This window comes from Sander vitreus, chromosome 13, assembly GCF_031162955.1.
Source record: "Sander vitreus isolate 19-12246 chromosome 13, sanVit1, whole genome shotgun sequence".
Taxonomy (NCBI): Eukaryota; Metazoa; Chordata; class Actinopteri; order Perciformes; family Percidae; genus Sander; species Sander vitreus.
In genome coordinates this window covers 26,558,017-26,575,030 of record NC_135867.1, presented here as the reverse complement: position 1 = coordinate 26,575,030, position 17,014 = coordinate 26,558,017, and the positions used below count along the sequence as shown (strand labels likewise).

Below are 17,014 nucleotides of genomic sequence, written 5' to 3'. Positions count from 1 at the left end.
TGTTAACACTTACTACCTACATACCTTAGCATAACTGTTTTACCAGCCTAATTTTGCTGTACATTTAGTTTTCTTTCATATTTCGAAAACATATGATTGCTTTATTAGCATCAAATAGGGGTGTGACGAGACACTCAGCTCACGATATTGGGTTCAAAAGACCAGACGAGATTTTAACACTATATTAAAGAAAACTTCAATGACTGAATGTCTTTTATTCAATCAAAAGTCACAAAATGAAAAATGAGCACTGTGAAAGGTTTTGTCACAAACTCAAATGGCTTCAATTCAATTTTAATTAAATTTTATTTATAGTATCAAATCATAACAGTAGTTATCTCAAGACACTTTACAGATAGACCCAGGTCTAGATCACACTCTATAATTTACATAGACCAAACAATTCCAGTAATTCCCCCAAGAGCAAGCATTTAGTACGAAAATGACGAGGGAAAAACTTCCTGGGACAGACCCAGGCTCTTGGTAGGCGGTGTCTGACGGTGCTGGTTGGGGGTGTGATGAACAGTGGCAATAATAGTCACAATAAATAGCTTCTCTCATGTATAACTAAACTCTTCAGACCAAAAATAACTGCTGCGTTTTCACTGGGAATCCAAAATGCTGCCAGACAGTACCAGTTCCAGTACTATTAAATCAGATAAGTATTTAGTTCTTACACTGCACTGTGACTTTGAATCCCTTTTTTAATGTAAAGCACTTTGAATTGCCTTGTTGCTGAAATGTGCTGTAGCAATAAAGTTGCCTTACCCTACAACCTCCAGCCTGTCAGTCTGTCACCAGGGACAGAAAGTCGAGCACAGAAACAAAATAAAAATCCGGTTAATTTTCAAAATAAAATACTCACGGCGCCTCATATTTCCCTGCACTACACCTTGAAAACACAGCACAGAGTTGTTTCCCCTCTACTCCTCTGGATGGAAACAAACTGTTGTTGGTTTTTTGGTTCTATTCTACGTGAATTCGCGAGATATTGTGGGTCCTCGTGACTACAGCGGACGGACGGCGGAGCACGGAGCCGTTCCGCAGACGTTCCACATCCAGTTGAAATCCGGAGTTACACAAACTGCCGAGGCGACGTAGTCTCGCTTTCATCTGCACCACAGCTGGATTGATTAAACGTGAATCGGTCCTCGGTAGTACCTGGCGTTATTCTGCACTTGTGTACTGATTATTGCGAGACAACTTTTCACCTCTAACGAGAAATGTCGTCACGTTTTAATATCGTCGATCTCGTTGGACGAGGTCTCGCCACACCAGTGTTTATCATCCAGGATGGTTCCCAAATATTTGTACTGCTGAACTGCAGTCACAGGATTAGGGTTAAGTACCGAATTCTGGACTTTTTTGGGTACCGACCGAATTCCGTCGGTAATACCGAGGAGTGTAAAATGTACTAAATGAATAACAAAATGTTATTAAATAGGATGAAAAGGTTTGGAATTATTTATACAACTGAAATGTATTTGTTGTTATTACATAGGGAAAGTACCGACAAAAGGTACCGTTGGGTACCGGGGGGAAAAAAAGTGAACGGTACCCAACCCTACTCAGGATCCTTTTTAATGATGGTAGGGATGCACTGATCGGATACTGATATTGATATTGGGCCGATACTGACTCAGATAGCTGGTTCGGGTATCGGTGACAACGTAGCTTATCTATTTAATTAAATTCTTTATTGTTGTTCATTATTTTAATAAATATGAATTAAGTACATCTATATGTATTTATGTGTTAATTTTTGTTACAAAGTTATGAAAGCAATGTTAAAATCAAGCCTGATGGTTCCTTAAGGCCCAGACACACTGACCAGACGGCCGACCCTCAGCAGAAAAGGCAGTGTGGACTGATCAGTCTCCCCGAGTTGGTCAAAAAAGTGCCTCAGAACACACCGAGACAAGACGTAATACGTCTCCATAACAGCAGGCGGCACTCATCTGTATTGTCGCCCAAAAATGAAAACCGGCAGCTGATTGGACGAACGCGTCACGTGGGTCTGGTTTCTCCGGAAATTCAAAGCCAGACTGTCATGGCGGCTTGTTCAGAATACGATCTCATATATAACTGAAATAGTTCACCAAAACGTGTTTCTGAAAACATTTAAAGAGAGAAATAGGCTGTGCAGTTGCTGAATCTGTCTTCATTTCAGATCAACAAAGGTCAGTTTAAAAGATTTTCATCAGATTTTGAGAGACTAGTCACGCTCATCCCGCTCCTCATTTCCGGGTTAGCGCTCTACCAATCAGATGGGTCATTTGAGTCCGACTGCCGGCAGTGCCCGCCTTCTGATTCAACATGTCAAATCGAATGAAGACCGACGGCCCCTCGGACGGGCAACAGCACGGAACACACCGAACAGACTCGAGTCACCGACCTCGCCAGACTGTCCAACGGCCGATCATCGGCCCGGTGTGTCTCGGGCTTTACACATAAAGAATCATCCCAGTCACTTCCACACAGTGAGGCATACATGATAGAATTTGGCATGGATACAAATCAGTTTATTAACAAACAATATTATAATGCTAAAATGCTAAAACTTGACGGCAGCCCATGTGCGTGGACGTGGGGCTGAATACATTCAGAAGCTGAAGAGGTGTAATAAGTCATTGCAAAAACATTTCAGATACAGACCATGTCAAACAGTTTTCTTATGCTGCTCTTAGCTCTTTTTTTTTTAACAGCACAGCTGTAAGGTTTGCTACATTTTGTAATAAAACGTAGTTTGTTGCAACATCAGTGATCCCAGTCATTCAAAACTATTACTATTGTCTCCTCAGTCACAGTTGATCATTGGGCAGCTGTGCTTTCCCCCTAAAATATAGGCTCAGACCCTTAAACCCTTCCAGTAAATGCTGAAATGTCTGCCTTTATGGGCTCACTTACAAAGTTTGTTTTTATTGCTTTTGCTGGCTGCTCTGTCAAGAGAATAGCTTCTGCTTGTGCATCGAGTGCAAAACATATCTGGGTTGCTCAGTGCTGGTACTGAACAACAGAGAGGTAATGAGGTAATTTGCTGTCATACTAGTTTGTGTCTCTGAATAGAGCCACAGCCACAGAAAAGGGCACTGTTGTTCTGTGAAAGCTCTATTTAACGGTCTTTAAATCAAGCCCTCTTTAATGGGAACAAAAACACTTCCATGTGTTTTTGTCTGCTCACTGGCACCATGACATTGCTTCGACAATATCTGTTTAGTAGACCTTGGGAGCACATAAACACCTCCAGTCTCAGTCTGTATGCTTGCTGTTGTGAAAGCAGAAAAAAGTTCCTTTTGTCTGAACAAACTAGGGCTGAGCAATATATCGATATAATGTCGATATATGAGACTAGATATCGTCTTAAATGTTGGATATCGTAATATGACGCCGTATGAAGCGTTGTCTTTTCCTGGTTTTAAAGGCTGCATTACAGGAGTGAGTAATGTCATTTTCTGAACTTACCAGTGTTCTAGCTGTTCTATTTGCCTTTACCCACTTAGTCATTATTACTGACTACTGATGATTAGTTATCGAAAATCTCATTGTGTGAATATTTTATGAAAGCACCAATAGTCAACCCTACATTATCGCTGTAATATCGACATTGAGGTATTTTTTTTCCATATCGCCCAGTTCTAGAACAAACAGATGCAGATTTAACATGAAAAACCGAAGCAGTAGAAAAACAAAAACGTTATTGATGCAGTTGTGAGAGAGAGCTGACTGAGATGTACCAAACATGTACAAACCTAAGGAGCACTGAAACCGAGAGCAGCACGGTCAGAGATAGACGCGGAGAAAGCCAATCCTGACTGCCAGGCCTAGCTTCAGTGCCATTGAACAATATCACCATTGTTTTCTTATGCAGACTCCCGACAACCTAGACCTACTTGCTTATGTGCACAGACCTCACTCCACCTGGCTAGGTGATGTGCTACATAATGTCTTCTGGTGTTGGAGCTCAATAGATAACACTCTGCCAAAAGGAGGGTTCCTCTCATTATGAAATTCTCAAAACTATGTATGCATACTGTTTTATTATGCATATTTTTATGAGAGCGGAATGAAACTTAATGACCCGTAACCTGGAGCCTCCCATAACCGGAGCTTTTAAGATCCTGTAGGGCATTGCTTCTATCTGCCTTGCCCTTCCACTGTGTTTTACAGACCAGAACATTTTGGATATACTGTATGTCATTGAAATAGCCACACCACTTCACATATCAGGACAACCATCATGTCCATCATTTTGGTGGCTGAGTGCAGCTCACTGTGCGACTGACAACAATATAAAATAGATTTTTCTTTTACGTTTACACGTTAGCTCTTATGACTCTTAAAGTATCGTTAAATTAATAGAGTTGCCCCGCCTGCAATAGGAAGTCAGCAGAATGGAGCGAAGAGAGATGACAGGGCAGGCATTGCTGGGAAATGTAATGTATGTTGAAACACACTTCCTTGCAGTGCTCAGATGTTGAGTCAGGAACTCGACAAAATCAGAATCGGTGACAATGGATGCACGATAAATTACGGTTCATATGTTTGTGATTAAGAGTTGCTGAGAAAAAGATGCTTCATTCTGGCTAAAAAAAACAACTTCATGCCTGAATCAAATAACACTCTGTCACCAAAACAAACCACAATGAACACTGCTGTTCTTAGGGACTAGGTCTACCAGATAGTAGTTTTGCATTGCCACAGCACTGTGTCAGCGCTGGAGTATGCTCTTGCTACAGCAGCTTATCATTCTGCTATAGAGCGACAAAACGCTCCGGATTGTTTGTATTTCTTTAAACTAGCCTGTTAGCCTGAGTAGCCATATATATATAAAAATGCATAATATGCCATTTGAAAATGCCAAGTTAGCAACACTTATGGTTGGATTAAACTGGAGAGCCAGCTGTCAGCCCCATTCAGACCAGTCTGAGAAAAGTAAAGCAGTTCATAGGTTAATTAAATACACTGTATTAAGCAAAAGTATGTGGCATAATACAGGGAACCAGAAATTGATGAAGCACAGAGTTTTTTTTATACTGGGAAATCAGCACAAAGATGATGTGTATTTATCTTTTAAGCCCATTAAATTGAGTACCACCTGGGGCCCAATGATATTAGGATATGAGGAATATTTAGCATTACCTGATTGTATGCAGTCTACTATTTAAAATGTAAAAGAATGGCATTAACTGATGACAGTTGGTGTTAGTGGTATAAGAGAACACAAGGGACTGCTTTGTGGGAAAGGTCTTTATAGGAAAATGTGCTGATCACATGGAAGGGGGACTGGGGATGTATATCTTGAAGGTTCATGCAGTGTTTTCTCTAGCTTTGTGGAAGACTTAGGTGCACGTATTTTGGTGGCGGGTTTAGGTGCCATTCCTCAAGATGTGACATTTTTCAATTAAAAAAAAAAGACATACATACAGTTTGTATCTCTTTGTAGTCGTGTTGTGTCTCTTTTTGGTTATTTCTGTTTTCTTTGGGGTTGTTTTGGGTCTCTGTGGTCATTTGGCGTCTTTGTAGTCGGTTTGGGGTCGTTTTTCTCCCATCCCAGAATGCTGTGTGGACTAGCCAGACCCTCCTCCGCTCGGCAGCGTGTGGATGGTCTGGCAAAGCGAGACTAAGTTTTATGTAACTGTGATATGTGGTGTTGTTTGTACTTCATAAATAATTATGATAATACACAGGAAACTGAGATCTGCTTCTTGGAAAAAACAAAATGGAGAGGTTGTAAAGATGAAGCTGTCTTCCTGAACACCGCTGGACATATAATTGTGTTTAGTGCGCTCTACTAAGCAGATGCTAGCTGTCAGCACTGGTCCACTTTGAACTCATGGGTATAATCATCTTTTACAATATCCATTTGTTTTCAGAGGCACCATGTCAGTGGACCATGTATGAATGTGTCTCCCCCCCCCCCCCTTTTCTTTTATTTATTTTCCATGTGGTATAGGTCAGTCCCGTGATTAAAAGCTGCCTTTCACCTCGCTTTGTGTGTATGAAGGTGATGTCAGAAAGGTTTTTTTGGAGTGATATTATCTTGGACATCCAAAGTAAAGGTGATGGTGAAACCTAATAAAATTGCCTTGAAATTAATTAAATACTTTTCCTTCACTGTTTGACAGCAGCTCATATTTATTTTAAATCTTGTGCCAGCACGTCATTAAAGCTGCACCATGTTACACTGAAACAGTCATAGCTGTATCTTTAAAGGAAATGAAATAAGTCTCGTTTTCTCTTGTTTTAGGCACTTTTCCCGTCCTGACATGTTTGGCAAACCTAACGATCATGAATAGAATTTAATTTGAGGTTTTGTAAGTTTTTGTAGCATCCTGTAGTGCTGTCCACCCATGAGTTTATACTAATGCAGAAGAAATGTGAGAAGTTGTAGATGAAGTTTTCTCAATCACCACTATCTGATTCTACCTCTTTTCATAAAATGACCAATGCTCTCTTTCTCTGTGTCTTTCAGTTGTCCCTGGGGGACGAACAGTGTGAAGTGACGCGGAACGGCTATGAGTCCAAGGAGCTGGTGTACTTAGTTCATATTTACTGCCAGGTAAGACTCCACTGCGTTTGATGGTGCGGTAATACAGAAGTACAGATACTGTACATACCTAACCTCCCACAGCATGCATACACTTAAATATAGTCACACAATCTCCCACACAGACTGCACTACACACACACACACACACACACACACACACACACACACACACACACACACACTGACATTTGTCAAAATGTATTCATACCTTTCTCTAAAAACTTGTCAGAAGTGATTTCCAACCCACAAATGATGGTTCAGTGCAACCCGGTCAGATATCCAGCGCAGTCCTCCCTGTGTGCTGGCTCAAATTCAGACATTTCTGAAATACATAACTTATTCTATTCAGAAGTCATGTGGGAATTTGGAACTGTATTGAAAAGAGCTGTGGATGAATGCCATGATGGGTGAGAGATTCTGAATAATGTCAGATAGAAAGGGCTTTAGAGTGTGAATTCGTCAAACCCTAAGCTTTTACAAAGTAACGTACAAATGTTTCTGCATATTACTGTTGCTGAGTTTTTTGGGATTTAATTGCATATTTGAGCTCCTGGACCATAGGTTGCAATGTTCAGACGTGTCCGCGTCCTTATTGGAAAAAAAAAACATTCATTGCAACAGTTATTGGTGGCGGCATCCACCAGGTATCATTTTCTGCTGTATCCATGCTGAGCTTCTACTTAGTGCTAGCTTAGCATTCATTGCTTAATGTCATTGCCAACATTGATAGTGTAGGTTGGAAGAAGTTGGCTTTGAAGTTGGTCTAAATAAAAAGGAATTAAGGAGGGATGTCATAGTAAAGTAACAGCCAAATTATTTATGATTACATCATACAGTTTTGCAAGAAATTTGATTAGCCCAAAATTGGACTTAAAGTAATACACACATGCACACCAGCTGCTCAGAAGCTTTTCCTAAGCCGCCTCCAGTGGCATTTCTGATTCTGGTTTCATGCATTTTCCTCTACAGATCATATTCCATTTGCACAACCTTGGCAATGCCCCACAAGTCTGTGGCTGTTTACTTGGAAATTCTGTCGGAAAACTGCTAAATCTACACTAGTTATATTTGAAAAGGGGGAAAACTGGCAATGAATTGGCCTCAGAGCTATACACAGAGAAAGAAGCACAGTGAGATTGGTTCACAGACCCAGAAGGAGGGGGGTGGGATAGAAGCAACATCTTAAAGTGGGGCAGGACAGCATAAAGAGTTCCCCGAGCCCCCCCAGCATGTCTCTACAAGCCAGCACTTTTAAAACAGCACTAGAATCAGTGGGCTGAGTGGTGCACTGCAGTCCCAATCGCAGAAACCCTGGCCTCGGTACAGACAGATTTTCTAGGCCAAATTAAAGCGAAAGACTTTTTCCACCACTAGTCTCTCTGTGGGTTTTGAGGTTTGAAGCCCCGTCAGACTAGATGAAAAAGAAACAACAAATCCATGGAAGAACTCTTAGATTTAAAAAGGAAAAGTTACATTTAATGTGGTGGATTGAGGGCAAAATTCTCTAGGTTTGCACTTGCACTGTTGGCATTTAATCACTGCATTTTACTAGGAAGGGCTGAGACAGTGGCATTGCCATTGTAGAGGCATGAAAAGAAGAGTGTCTGTGGGGACAGAAGAGACCATCCCAGAGCAAAAAGGGAAAACAGAAGAGTCACAGCAGTGTCGATTGATAAAGGTTTTAGTTTGCTTGTCTCTAAGCCTCTGGGCTGCTGGCTCTTCTTGTAATGTTATCCACAAAGTCACTTGTAGATACATGCTGCATAACATCAGAAGGATACGTCCCCTTCTAACGCAGAAGGCAGCTCAGGTTCTGGTTCAGGCTCTAGTCATCTCACGTCTAGACTACTGCAACTCCCTCCTGATTGGCCTGCCTTCATGTGCCATCCGGCCCCTGCAGCTCATTCAGAATGCAGCAGCTCGACTTGTCTTGAACCTCCCCAAGTTCTCTCACACTACACCGCTCCTCCGCTCTCTTCACTGGTTACCAGTTGCTGCCCGCATCCGCTTCAAGACACTAGTACTCTCATACAGGGCCACGAACGGATCCCAGCATACATCCAGGACATGGTCAAACCCTATGCTCTCCATCAGCCAACCTGCTTGCTGCCCACTCACAGCGAGGGACAACTAATCACTCAACGAAATCCCGACTGTTTGGTGTCCTGGCTCCTAAATGGTGGAATGAGCTCCCTGTTGACATCAGGATGGCCGAAAACCTGTGCATCTTCCACCGAAGGCTAAAAACACATCTCTTCCGACTACACCTCAGATAAAGAAGAAGAAAAGAAAATATATATATATATATTTCTTGATGCTGCACTTTCATATGGCTCTTTGTAGCATTACCTATTTAGAGATAATGTACTTGCACTTACTACTTGTTGTCTGGAGTTTGCACCTTCAAGGTTGAATGCACTTAATTGTAAGTCGCTTTGGATAAAAACGTCAGCTAAATGACATGTAATGTAATTATCAACTACTGGCAACTAGGTTTGGGTACCAACACCTGGTGCCAATATGGACGATTGGTATCTACCTGGCTGATGAGGCAGATTTCAGTGCCATAATTGCTACTTAAATGCCTTTGCTGCTCTCTGGTGCTCTGAAATGGACGTTAGAGGCAACAGAAGCATCACTGCATGTGACGCTAGGTAACACTACGCTTGTCGGCAGGTAACGTTAGCCTACCGTTAGCTAGTAGCTGGCTTAAACACTTAAAATGCAGAAAGCTAAACGGTGTAACGTGGCTGAATTGCACTGGAAAGAATTCCAACAGCGGGACGTCCACTGCCGCTGTCGGAGTTGTCACAGAAAAAAATAACCCCTTTATGGTGCGTTCAATTGCACCTTGTAAGCTCATGGTACATTCAGTGTTGTTGTAAAATACCCTTCTGCCATCTAGTGTTTTTGTTTTTTTGTTTTTTAATGCGTAAAAGTACACAGTATTTTTTATTTATAATGATAATATCAACTTTATTTGTATGGCACTTTTCCTAAGAGTTATTCGGTGCTTTCTAAGGAAAAGAAAAAAAATGAAGAATAAAAAGAAAATTGCTGGTTTCGGAGTTGCTGGTGTGTGTAGCCTGCCCTAAGATACTCAAACGTTGGATGCTCCTCACCAGCACCTGAATGCACCAACCCCAGAAGAGTCTTCAACACGATCCCACACAGAATCAGCTAGTTAATTATCATATTGTACAGAAATGAATGGAAACCAATTACTGCCTGGAAGTAAGGAAAATGCATTCATTAAGCTTCAACGTGAATCTTTTCTTTCAAAACACTTGGCAGCAATGTAAAGGACTTAATAATGTATTTCTCTCCCCCAACTGGTATACCTTTCTATTGTTTTAGACACCTGGAGTGCCCTCAACTATTGTGTGTGCTGTCACTGATAATTGTGAGGTGTCTGTTGCGGTTAAACCGTGATTGTGTATTACTACTTTTTAAGTGCCTCTCCAATCATCCTTTCCTATTTGTTTAGGTTGTTGCAGTAGCTGACCCAAACGTTGCATTTTCAATAAACGCACAGCGTGTAGCAATTCAGACGTTATTTTCTGTGATTTCATTTTTCCATCTTAATTAGTGGAAAACTATCAACTTCAACCTTGCTGCAGTGGAATGGAAACCTTTCTCACACGTAGCTCTTCAATGAAGAGATAATCAATGAGTGTGTTCCTTTCTGTCGTTCTGAAGGGTCGAAGTTGGATTGTAAAGCGCAGCTATGAAGATTTCCGTGTCCTGGACAAGCACCTGCACCTCTGCATCTACGACCGACGCTTCTCACAGCTGCCTGAGCTGCCTCGATTGGACATTCTGACTGACCAGTCAGAGGTAAGTGCTCAAAGTACACATCTACCCACTCTTTGCTTACAAGCAAAATAATCCAATATGGAGCTCTATCAGATTTGGATCCGATTTTCAACGTGAAATAAATCTTATCCCCAGGTAAGACCTTTTTACACACACCGTATGCAGTATTAAATCTCACAGAATGGGTTTTTTTTTTTTTTTTTTTTTATGCTCTCACTAAACCATCCGGTACTTGGCCAGACCCTAAATTAAATGAATGGTAGCATTTGCTGCCCATATGCTTTTAAAATACAGGAAAGCAAGGTTTCAGTTCTCTAGCTGAAACCTGTTACTGTGCTTAGATATCCTAATGATCCACATGGCCTTTGTCTTTGGAATGCACCATTTGATAGTTTGCCAGTTGTTCCCTCTTCAGACCCTCTGTGAAATGTATTCTGAGCCAGACGAAACCTTTATGGTCAAACCAAACTGGTAAAACCACTTTATCACAGGTGTGTGCGTGTTTGTGTGTGTGCGCGTGCGTGTGCTGTGTTTATAGGATTCATTGTTCCTTGAATGTTATTTGCCAGCAGTTTGAATAATGCAGGCTGAGGCTGGCCTACGGGTCCCAATAGTGAACAGTGATGTAAGGTGTGCAGGTTCACACAAAAAGAAGAGTCCAGCTACTAAAGCCTAAACTTGCAGTCGACCCATTCTTCTCAGTTAACTTGCAGCAAGTGCCATCTTTAACTCAAATGTGCAGATGCTGGGCAGCAGAAACTATAAAACTCTATAAAATTCCTCTTGTGATTTGAAGTCATAGCTGCATTTCAAGTGGTATACTACCATGCAACACTCTTCGGCTGTGTAATTAGCTGCCTTCGTCACTAAGGGAACACATAACGGGCGGCTGTGGCTCAGGTGGTAGAACCACCTACCATTCGGAAGGTTGGTGGTTCGATCCCTGGCAGTCCCATGTTGAAGCGTCCCTGGGCAAGACACTGAACACCGAACTGCGCCATCGGTGTTTGAATGTTTATCTGATGGGAATGTCTATCTTATGTGTGTGAATGTTTATCTGATGAGCAGGACTGCTTTTTCGTTTGCTGCTCCACATTCCTGGAATGCGGCACCAAGCACTTTAAAATGGGTCTCTCCCCCATCTGTCAGTCAGTTTAAGGATTTGATAAATGAACTGTATGTATCTTCCTGTGTCTGTCTTACCTGATTTAAACTTTTTATCTGTTGTAATTTAAATGTTGTAATTATTATTATAATGTCATTCGCTGAAATGCATGCTGTGCACTCGGCCCCAATGAAAATAAGGGTCTCTCTCAATGGGCCCCAAGTTTTAAATAAAGGTTTGAAATTAAATTAAATGGGGGGGAAAAAAAGGCTGTCTCGGCCACCAGTGTATGAATGTGTGTGTGTGTGTGTGAATGGTGCCTATAATATGTTAAAGTGTTTTGAGTAGTCGTTAAGACTAGAAAAGCACAATAATACTGTACATGCAGTCCATTTGCATTTCCATAACACAAGGACCTGATGACTTTTAATGGTCTTTATTACCACCCATTATAAGAGCTAAGTATTCAGTGTGTTAGTAGTAGTGGATCATTGCAGTAGTGAGTGGTACTATCTGAAGTAAATGTGCTGTCTCTAACTGGCCGGTGTGTTTTTTTTTTTTTTGCCATGTTAGTCAGTTTCCCAGATGTTGTTGGCTTACCTCTCCCGGCTCTCAGCCATCGCTGACAACAAGATCAACTGTGGGCCCGCCCTCACGTGGATGGAGGTGAGACTGCACTGCCCTGTGTCTTTTAAGGAGCACACCGAGTCCAAAGAACTAGTGTTCATTTTGTCACCTATTTTTAATTTAGTCTTAGGCTGAATCTCATTTCTCTGTCTTACCCCTTCCCCCTAGCCCTTGTCCCTCAAAACCGAGTGGTAAGGGGTAGGGGTGAAAACATACCCCTATGAAATGAGACACCACTTGGTTACATCATCATACATACTTAGGTCTGTTTGCAATACATATTTTTATACACATGACATGGTGTGTTTTGAATGTCATTGATGTTCAGAAACACTTTCTTTGTTAACAAAAATCCGTCTTTATTGCCTAATAAAGTAAACATAACGTTATTACAACTATTAGAACCATAACTTGCATGTCACACACATAAAAAAGGCACTCAAATGTATAAAACTTTTAAAAAAAGACACACAAGACCACAAATACCATACCATTAATTCCATACCCCATTTCTTTCATTAGTGTCCTGTATCATAACCAACAACAATGTACAGGTGCATGAACAGGAATGAATTACACATCTTTACAATAATACAGTACCAATACAATAATGAATGGCTACAACATGAACGCAGAAACCTCTGCTCGTTTTCAGCCCGAAAGTGGATCAGCTGCTGGGTTTCCTCCGGCGTCCCTGTGCGATACAGGACGGTAAATGTAAAGCACGTATCGATGTCTCCAAAGCAAAGAGATTTAGCAGAGATTAAAGAACGGCTTGTTTATTGCTAAGGCCATATGCTCAAAGTTAAATGATTTATTTATAATGTAATAAATAACTTATAACAATAACTTCTTTCACCAGTGAATTGCTGAACAACCACTAGATAGGACGGCAGGTGGTGACTGTAGGACGTCCCGCTGTTGGAATCCTTTACAGTTAAATACAGTCACGCTTTACACCGTTTAGCTGTCTGCATTTCTACCCTGTTTAATCCAGCTGCTAGCTAACACTAGGCTAACATTACCTGCTGTCAAGTTTAGTGTTAACTAGCGGCACATGCAGCGATGCTTCGGTTGTCCGTAACGTCCGTTTCGGAGCATCAGAAAGAAGCGCAGGCATTTTAGTGCCTGCGCACCGAAATGAGGCAACAAAATCCGCGTTGCTATTCGGCCCGGTAGATACCGGAATTTTCATCTCATGATGAAAAAGTAGAGACGATTGTAGACGAAAAATGAAGAGAGATTTTGTCTTAGTGTTTATTTTATGCAAAACATTTTAGTCTCGTCTTTTTTTTCATCAACAATAATGCATGTTAATTTAGTCTTAGTCAGCGTTTTTGGACATTGGTGCAGTCTCGTCATCGTCTCATCTTAGTCATGGAAAAAGTTTGTTGACGAACATATTTAGTCTCGTCTCTGTTTTCAGTGGATCTGAGAGCCTTTTTACCAAAAGGTGTAGGCTTTGCTTTAGATTAGTTAATGTCTTATTATTCCTGCCTTTGAATGATCTTACCTACACATGAAATAGTCCTTCAGGAAATTCAGGGATACTGTTGCACATTGGGAATAAGGAAAAGCATTGTAGTATTGTTTTCCAGTTACAAAGCTGCAAGATATCATCCTTTACCACAGTATAATAGCCATGCAGAGGTTTCTGTCTGAGTTGCTGGGACTTTAGTCTCAGACTTTTGTAATGCAACAAAAAGAAATATCTAAAAGAAATCACAATGACGTGTTGCAAACAAAGACTGTAAAAATAATGGACAAAGCATCAGTGACGTCATCCATTGGTTTGTGGACTGCCGTTTTGGAGCCTAGATTTTCAACCCTTTGGTTGGCAAGGTGCTGCCGAACGCTGAACAAGACATTTTTAGGCGAGCAAAATGTTCCAATTAACTTTGATGAAGTGAAAACACACAGTGAGACGCTCAGAATTTAAGATGAAAACATGGACAACACCGAAAAACAAGTTCAGGTCTATTTTATTGTACACAGTGCCATGGTTAGCATCAGTTAAGCGTAGCCACGCCCCAAAAGCATCCTCCACTTTATCATCTATCCTAAAATAAATGGGACCATAATTTACAAAATGAACATCATGCTATATTGAAGAAGACTTGAAACTAGTGATTGAGGCCATAAACTCATGAAAATGTTTACTGAGGTAATAAATCAAGTGAGAAGTCAAATTGTCCCTGAGCAAGACAATGAACCCTAAGTTTCTCCCCCCGATGCTGTATGTATCGCTGTCCACTGCTCCTAATACTTAGGATGGGTTAAATGCAGTAATAGAATTTCACTACATTGTACTGTCTGTATGTGACGATTAAGAAATACAGTTTTTGTTTTTTGTAGATATAGTACTACAGTATTGCTGTAGGATTACTACAAACTTGCACACGGCAGCATTTTCTAGCCATCCCAGCTATGAAGTCCTGATTGTCAACAGCAGCAATACTTGAATACGCTGGTAGAAAAGGAGTCGCTGCTTTTTATGGCAGGACTATTATATTGTCATGTTGCTGTATCTTTTCCCATAGTCATCGGTTAGCCAATGGCTGCCACTGTTTGGAAAAAAAGTGTTAAGTCGTGTGTGTGTGTGTGTGTGTGTTAGGTTGACAATAAGGGAAATCATCTGCTGGTTCATGAAGAGTCGTCCATCAACGTGCCAGCTATCGCTGCCGCCCACGTCATCAAGCGCTACATCGCCCAGGCCTCAGACGAGCTGTCCTTCGAGGTGAAACGCACACACACACACACACACACACACACACACACACACACACACACACACACACACACACACAAACAAACACACTGTCTCTAGATGTACTGAGATTCTATCTGAATTCCTGGCAGATATTTCCTCATCTGTTGCTGACAGACAGAGATAAAGGAAAAAGAACTGCAGCGGCAATAAAGCGGTCTTTCAAATACGAATGTTAAAGCTGTCAAAACTGTTCATTTTCATTTTTAAAACCGATATATTTTACATATATTTTAAAAGATTCTCTTATTTGTTTATTTATGTTTCTTGATGGTTTGCAGTACTTGCTTCTATCTTTTTATCTTCTCTGCTCTGTTTATTGTTTACACCAAACACCAAGGTAAATTCCTTGTATGTGAAAACCTTACTTGCAATCAACCGGTTTCTTACAACTGATGCCACTGTGAACAAACTCAGTTGCTGAATAGATACATTTTTTGACATCAACTCTGGACAGATCACTTTTAACAGAAGTATGCTCTTCGTATTGAAAGTTATTGTAGTCATCTATCGATAAGAGGTAAAGGGACAATCGGACTCTTTCTATCATTCCTCCCTCTGCAGGTTGGCGACATCGTGTCCGTGATCGACATGCCCCCTAAAGAAGACACCACATGGTGGAGGGGCAAGCATGGCTTTCAGGTACGCAGCTCACAAAGCACTTTGCAGACTGTAAGCAAAACAAAACACACACATTTTCTCATTCTCTGTCTTTTCCTCAGCTGTAAACTTTTGAGTAGATTTGAGGTATTTCAAGGACAAGTTGAACGTTGCTTTGTAAAGCCGATTCCATATGCTCAGAGTTTGTTAAAAGACAAAGTAAAATACAAATCCTCTCTTTCTTGTTAGGCTTTTGAGCAGATTACAGGGTGTGTGCCGCCCCCTGTAACGCGGAACTGATTCATATTCCTACACAGTCTTTACTCCAATCCTATAACACATTGAAACGTGTGTAGCTTAGGGCTTCTCTTACCATCTTAGTTCTCCCAGTTTCAGCTCTGAGCATCATGAGATATAATTTTTGAGGATATAAAAAACAAACTGTTAAATTAACAGCCTCTTGCATATTACAAGTTACTCTGAAGTGTAGGATAATAATAGTGTGTGTGTGTGTGTGTGTGTGTGTGTGTGAGACATGGAATATAATTCAAGAAGTTCAGTTTAAAGCCTTATCAAAACACTGCACAGTGGTTTGTAATACTCGGGAAAGTTATCAAGGCAGCAATTATGTTATGTATTGTATGTTTTGATGATTGATGAATCAATGATTGCGAGGTTAACTGTAGACATATGAAGTTAATGTGCAAAGGAAGCTTGCATAAATGTGCAACCCCCCCCCCCACACACACACACACACACACACACACACACACACACACACAATGCATCAGCAGAAACTAGAGCGCACATTTGCATCATTCTTTGAGTAAATGTAGCCCTGTGTGTATTGAGGCATGAAGCATCTTAGAAATAATTCAAGTGACATAAAAGCACAAATCTCTAAATTGTGGTTAAAAAATAATGAGTGAAGACAGAGTAACCTGTGTCTTGTAAGTTTCTGTATCAAGTAAAGTTATTATTATTAAATGCATGATGTAAACAATATTTTCGATGTCAAACTCTCCTGAAGAGATTACTTTAGGACCAATCAGAATCTTCTCAGTGCAGCAACAAAGCCTGCCTTTGAGGCTCAAGCGTGGCTGAACCTCCTCTGACCTGCAGCCCCCCCTCCCCCCACGCTGCCCTCTCTGCTCTCGTGTGTTTTGGCCCGCTGCCTACCAGAAGTGGTGCTGCCAGTCGGGCTCAGTGGCAGGATGGCAGCCAGCAGCCACTTACCCATCACTTCAGCTCCATTTCAGATGAGTTGTCAGTGGCTGGACACCCCTGCCGTCCTCTGGGTTACAGAGCGGAGCAGAGACATGTCTGATTTTCTGCAGCCACTTTTATATACGAACTACAAGTTCCAGACTCATACTAATGGCTGACTGGAACTCACACAGGACATGTGTTGGGGAAACTAATAGTGCGTTCCATTTAACTCGGAAGCCGAAGCTGGGAATGACGTAATAACCGAGTTGAATGCATTCCATTTACAAGTCAGATTTTTCATTGTGGGGTTAGCTCTAGCCAACGCTGTACGCTGGTTTTT

The 17,014-nt window shown here is 41.2% G+C and overlaps 1 protein-coding gene across 6 annotated transcripts in view; it reads left to right on the top strand.

Moving 5' to 3' along the window:
- The window catches only part of arhgap32b (Rho GTPase activating protein 32b), a 127,261-nt gene that overhangs the window by 65,222 nt on the left and 45,025 nt on the right, over positions 1-17,014 (top strand). For all 6 annotated transcript variants that reach the window (XM_078265405.1, XM_078265402.1, XM_078265404.1 and 3 more), the window contains 5 exons: positions 6,473-6,559; positions 10,250-10,387; positions 12,045-12,137; positions 14,713-14,835; positions 15,430-15,507. In XM_078265405.1, coding sequence (XP_078121531.1) covers positions 6,473-6,559; positions 10,250-10,387; positions 12,045-12,137; positions 14,713-14,835; positions 15,430-15,507 — 519 coding nt within the window. The remainder of the gene's footprint in view (positions 1-6,472; positions 6,560-10,249; positions 10,388-12,044; positions 12,138-14,712; positions 14,836-15,429; positions 15,508-17,014) is intronic.